Source organism: Xiphophorus hellerii, chromosome 19, assembly GCF_003331165.1.
Source record: "Xiphophorus hellerii strain 12219 chromosome 19, Xiphophorus_hellerii-4.1, whole genome shotgun sequence".
NCBI lineage: Eukaryota > Metazoa > Chordata > Actinopteri > Cyprinodontiformes > Poeciliidae > Xiphophorus > Xiphophorus hellerii.
Window position 1 is genome coordinate 5,505,232 of NC_045690.1, and position 6,449 is coordinate 5,511,680.

At 43.7% G+C, this 6,449-nt stretch overlaps 1 protein-coding gene across 1 annotated transcript; it reads left to right on the forward strand.

Moving 5' to 3' along the window:
* The first annotated feature begins 2,334 nt into the window (after positions 1–2,334).
* Positions 2,335–6,070, forward strand: LOC116708509 (girdin-like). The gene is made up of 2 exons (XM_032546374.1): positions 2,335–4,285; positions 5,055–6,070. Exon 1 carries the CDS (start codon positions 2,655–2,657, stop codon positions 4,083–4,085), a length of 1,431 nt encoding a protein of 476 aa, XP_032402265.1. The 5' UTR covers positions 2,335–2,654; the 3' UTR covers positions 4,086–4,285; positions 5,055–6,070.
* Positions 6,071–6,449: the final 379 nt, after the last annotated feature.

A 6,449-nucleotide genomic window follows, 5' to 3' on the forward strand; every position in this document is an offset into this window, starting at 1 on the left:
ATTTCATAATTTAATATATAAGTGAGCCAAAGAGCTGACCTTAATATTTCCTGTGTTTTGTTTTTGTTGAGATGTGTGTGATAGGTGTGTCTATCAGACATTTATAGGTAGACGGGATAAATCGGACACAACAACAACCGCCTGTCATTTCAGGCTAGCTTAAGTTAGCCTGAATATTTACAACTCTCTTGTTGATACACTGACATACCTACTGTCTTTCAACCTCTTTGAAAAGCTTTTCTTCGTCTCTCCAACATTTTTATCCCTCCTTCCGTTTTTTGTTTTGTGCCCCGGAGTTTTTTTTCTGCCGCCTCATCTTTAGCTCCCTGTTGTCCAGTGCACTACTACAATTCAAATTTAAAAGACAAAAGTGCCCAAGCTACCTGTATGGGAGTGTAGGGGCGTCTAATCAGTGCTCTTCCTCTGTTATTGATTGTAAATGACCTTATTAGTATTTTTTGTTTCCTCGTGTAACTAGGAAGTATTTGTTGTTTTGTAGCCGATGCTTTTATTTTGAAAGGGCTTGAAATGGCAAGGTAGTAAAGTGGCTTATGCAGGGGCGATTCTAGGATCTGATTTTTAGGAGTGCTTAGCCCCCAGCAGGGCTAAGAGCCATGAGACGATATTCGTTGGTGCGGTTTTCTAAATCTAACTGCTTATTTACATACATTCACAAACACAATTAAGAGACATGTTGTCAGTAATTCACAGAACACAAGAACAATGTTCATTTTACTCAAACATATACTTATAAAGAGCAAAATCAGAGAAACTTTAAATTTTTTCCAGAGGTGTATAAACTCAGTTTGAAACAGAGTCTGAAGACCACATCAAATTTATCACAGGGGCCCGTGCAGACAGTGTTTTTATGGAGACACTTAAAAAAAGAATTAAACACAAACAGATTAATATTTCATAATTTAACAATGTGAGCCAAAGAGCCACTTGTGTTTCCAGAGATTCAAGTTGCAGATCCCTGATTTAGTAGATGGAAAGTGTGATCCCATCTCCGTACAGCAGTTTAAAGAGCAGTGCCATAATTTTTAATTCATTAAATTAATTTTTATTAAAAATTATTTTTAGGTATTTTCAATAATACCTTAAAAAGAAAATTGTGAAGAAAAAAATATCTACCACTGAATATTTTAAAAAGACATTTATTTAGTATAATTTCTTTAGAACCCCTCTTAGCCCCCGTCTAGAACCGGCCCTGGCCTGCAGGTCTGGTCTGGTCTTAGCATGTTTTTTCTTCATTGTCAGATTATCCAAACTGGTAAACCACATTGATAAAATATTAGTGAAATAATACATTAAATGACCACTGGGCAATTATTCTTAAAATATATCAACATTTCTGAATAAAACACACAGAAAGAAATGTAATGTAGGAAATATTTATGTATTTACTGTTAATCTATTCGTATGATTTGTTCTTTAAATGGCCACTAATTTTGGCTAATGCTATTAAATATCATCCAGACTCAACATCCTAAGCAAAGAATCAAACCACAATAGTTAACTAAAATCACAATATGAAACTTAATCAATCATAGCTAAATGTTCTGTACCATGTCAGCCTCAGGAGATGACTGAGGATGAAGAGACGCTGATTTCTGGTTCTTAAGGTTCTGATGGGTCTGCAGTTCCTCTCCTGATCCATTCAGTCTGATATACAGCAGCACACAGAGCCACGACGGACACTTTTCTTTTTTTTTTTTGCCTTTCGATGTACACAGTATCCATCCTCTCTGAAATAGTTCAGCTTATAATGCGCGTCTTTTCACTCATGTCTGTATTTTTAAAAGCGTTTTTGCTTCTAAGGACATGGAATCTGGTAGAGGACTTTTTAAAAAGACGCGGGTTGATAGCAGCTCACCGCGGCTGCGTAGTGTCCGTCTCTAGGCAACCGTGACGTTCTGGGGTCCTTTAGCTCCCACCATGACCTTAATATTTCCTGTGTTTTGTTTTGGTCATTATTGTTAAACTTAGTGTTGATGTGTGTATGATAGGCGATTCTATCGGACAGTTATGTATCGGTTCAATACGGGACGCACATTTAACGGCCAAATATGGGATGACTCCGTATTTTATGGGAAGGGTGGCGACCTGATTCAGGGGTGCTGAGATACAGTTTTAGGGGTAGGCCTAGGTACGCCACTTTCAACCAGTCAGCCCGTTTCCTCTTTTTCTGTTTTTGGGCAGAATGTTTCCTTTTGACCGTTGGTCCTCGCACCCTGCTGTGCCAGTCCATTGTCCTCAAGAGCCGCTGTCTCCCAAGTGCGGATTTCAGTCTTGGCGATATGTTACCAGCTGAACTGTCTCCAATAGCCATCAGCTAAGCCTTGCTGCATTGAGGCATAAAGTTTGTTTTTATTCAAACTTGAGCAGTTTTCTAGTTGTTCTGCTGAGGTAGTGACATCAGTTTGTGACATCATGCACACTGACGTCACAAAGAGTGACGCTCACTTTGTGGAGCTAGGCTGCGTCAATCATCATAACCATTGCAGAAGAGAGAGAGAGAGCAAGTAGAAGGATTGTCTAGTAACAAGAGATTGAAAACGAAGGCTTTTCAAGATAAAACGGCAAATCTAACAAACAAATAAAGGAAAACATTAAGCAGATTTTGGATTTGTCCAGACAAAATAGGATCAACAATGAGTCAGAGCAATAAGGCATCGCCTTCTGATTCTGTTAATGAAAAAGTACAACTAGCTAGAGAGACACAGAGGCTCCATGATCTCTTGAAAGAAGTGAACATGATGTCAACTGAGAGACAGTCACTGATTAGAGCAAACGAGGACCTCAAGATTCAAGTTGTAAACATGGAAAAAGCTGCACTTGAAAAAGACAAACTGCTTTTGGAGAAAGACGAGGAATTAAAAAAACTGCTCGACAGAAACAGAAGTTTAAAGGAGGATAACACCATACTGAAGCAGGAAAACACCTCCCTGGGGCAAAGGAACACAGACTTGGAGCAGAAAAACACCGATCTGGAGCAACAAAAAGTATCTACAATGAGTCAGCGCAATATAGCGTCATTTTCTGATTCTAGGAATGAAAAAATACAACAGAGTTTAGCTAGAGAGACACAGAAGCTCCATGGCATCTTGAAAGAAGTTAACATGATGTCCATTGAGAGACAGTCTCTGATTAATGCAAATGAGGACCTGAAGGTTCAAGTCATGAACATAGAAACAGCTGCACATGAAATACACAAGCTGCTTCAAAAGAAAGAAGAGGGATTAAAAAAACTGTTCGATGTAAACGGAACTTTAAAGGCAAAAAACACCACCCTGGAGCAGGAAAACACAGTCTTAGACCAGAAAATTTCCACCCTGGAGCAGAAAAACACTGCCCTGAAGCTTAAAAGCACCGCCCTTGAGCAGAAAAGTAATATTCTGCAGAAAGAAAAGACTGCCTTGGAGCAGGAAAACACCATCTTGAACCAGAGAATCACCACCCTTGAAGAACAAAACACCGCCCTGGAGCAGGAAAGTGACACCTTAGAAGAGGAAAACATCGCTTTCCTGCACAGTATCCCTTTTTTGGAGGCGATAAATCGCGTCCTGGAGCAGAGAAACCAAGACTTGGATCGGGAAAACACCATTTTCGAGCAAGAAAACAACAAGCTGCATCAGGAGATTATCGAGCTGAATCTGAGAAGAAGGACCCTGGAGTATGAAAAATCCGTCCTGATGCTGTCAATCACTTCTCTGGAGGTGAAAAGCACCAGCCTGGAGCAGAAGAGCGCAAACTTAGAGGAGGAAAACAGTACCCTAACAAAGGAAAACATCGCCCTGAGGCAAAAACACACTGCCTTGGAGGAGGAAAAGAGCGCCCTGGAGCAGGAAAATACCGACCTGGAGCAGGAAAACACCGACCTGGAGCAGGAAAACACCGACCTGCAGCTTGAAGTGGAACAGCTGAACAAAAGGCTGAGGGACAGAGTGGAACAGCAGAACCAGCAGCCATTTGAAGAGGAGACCCACGAAGGCAGCCAGTCAGTTTCAGACCAGCCACAGAGGCAGCCGTCGGTATTCAGACGTGTCATCAATATACTTCTATGTGCCAAAGAGGCATTCTAAGGCACTGGCTTGAAAGATGGTACCTCTAAATAAAGAAGTGTCATGAGGGCTCCAAGTTTATGCTTGATTATATGTGGCAGAAAAGCTTGAGGACAACAGGACTGCGGTGTCAGGGGAGCTTGACACTTGGGGGCCGTTGGCGGAAGAGATTAACGCTTGAAAGTTGTTGGCAGGAGAGGCAGGGCTTCCTAGCGAGGCCCGTTGGTCTCCGGGCTGACCTTCAGGGCTTCCTAGCGAGTCCCGTTGGTTTCCGGGATGACTTTCAGGGCTTCCTAGTGAGTCCTGTCGGTCTCCGGGCTGACTTCTAGGGCTTCCTAGCGAGGCCCGTTGGTCTCCGGGCTGACTTCCAGGGCTTCATAGCGAGTCTCGTTGGTTTCCGGGATGACCTTCAGGGCTTCATAGCGAGTCCCGTTGGTCTCCGGGCTGACTTTCAGGGCTTCCTAATGAGTCCTGTCGGTCTCCGGGCTGACTTCTAGGGCTTCCTAGCGAGGCCCGTTGGTCTCCGGGCTGACTTTCAGGGCTTCCTAGTGAGTCCTGTCGGTCTCCGGGCTGACTTCTAGGGCTTCCTAGCGAGGCCCGTTGGTCTCCGGGCTGACTTCCAGGGCTTCCTAGCGAGTCTCGTTGGTTTCCGGGATGACCTTCAGGGCTTCATAGCGAGTCCCGTTGGTCTCCGGGCTGACTTTCAGGGCTTCCTAATGAGTCCTGTCGGTCTCCGGGCTGACTTCTAGGGCTTCCTAGCGAGGACCGTTGGTCTCCGGGCTGACCTTCAGGGCTTCCTAGCGAGCCCTGTTGGTCTCCCAGCCTGCCTCCAGGGCTTTATAACGAGTCCCGTTGGTCTCCGGGCTGACCTCCATGGCTTCGTGGTGAGTCTTGTCGATCTCCCGGCCTGCCTCCAGGGCTTCCTAGTGAGTCTCGTTGGTCTCGAAGCTGATTTCCAGGGCTTCCTAGTGAGTCCTGTCGGTCTCCAAGCTGACCTTCAGGGCTTCCTAGTGAGTCTCGTTGGTCTCCAAGCTGACCTCCAGGGCTTCCTAGTGAGGCCCGTTGGTCTTCGGGCTGACCTTCAGGGCTTCCTAGTGAGGCACGTTGGTCTCCTGGCTGACCTTCAGGGCTTCCTAAAAAGCCCTGTTGGTCTCCCAACCTGACTCCAGGGCTTTATAACGAGTCCCGTTGGTCTCCAAGCTGACCTCCAGGGCTTCATGGCAAGTCCTGTCAGTCTCCCGGCCTGCCTCCAGGGCTTCATAGGCAGTCTCATTGGTCTCCTGCCTGACCTAAAGGGCTTCCTGGCGAGTTCTGGTGTTCTTGCAGCCTGCCTCCAGGACTTCATAGCGAGTCCTGTTGGTACCAAGGTACTTGCTCCGCCAAGGTTTCTACTCTGCCGCCGGCATCCTCCTAGGTTTCTGCGCCGCCACTGATGTCCTCCAAGGCTGCTGTTCCGCTGGCATCCTCCTCAGATTCTTTTGGTGTTCCTTAGTTGTTTTCATTTAATTCTGCCTTGCTTTTCCACATCTGTACTTCATTGGTGATTCTAATTATGTTTATTTCTTGTTTCTAGTTATTTTTGTTTGTCCTAATTAGGTTCCTTTGGTTTACTAACTCCTTTGTGTTTGTAATTTGGTTATTTTCCCTTGTGATCCTCCAGCAGTTGGAAAATAAGGGAATCTAAAATGATTGATTGTATATTGTGAATGTAAAGACATATTTTTCTAAAATTAGCCTTATTTTATATAATATAATAATTTATATATATATGATATTTCAATAGTCAAAATACGCAGTATTTTATTTCACGGCACAGGAATGTTAGTTTAATAAATAGATGTATTGTAAAACATAATTATAGCACACAAGGTAAAGGATTCATATGTTAAGGTAAAAGGTTAGAACAACACTGTTTGAGTTACTGATGGTATTTTATTTGTATATTTTGTAGCTCTTACAGTGTGTTCACATACAAAGGCTGTTGAATAAAGGACTGTGAACCATCAGTTTGAGAGACCATCCTTTCAACCGCGACGATATATTGATCATTTCATACACAAACAGCTGTTAAGTACATAAAATGCTGACTAGAAAAAGCATTCCCAACATCGTTTTGGTGCCCCCTCTAATCCAGTGCCCCTATGCATTGCATACAGTGCATGGCCAGTTTTTGCACCGCTGATTATGTTCCACAAGAGATGTGAGCTGGCCCTGTAAAGAAGAAGACGAGGTTCCCTGTTGGAAAATAAACGTTGCCATGAGCTACTTCCAGTTATCTGCTTGAATATTATTTTATTTGACCTAGTGTATCATACACAACAAGATCAACTTCAAAACCCCTGAGATTATGATTATATACAACTGATGCAGACCAGGAAGCTGGGA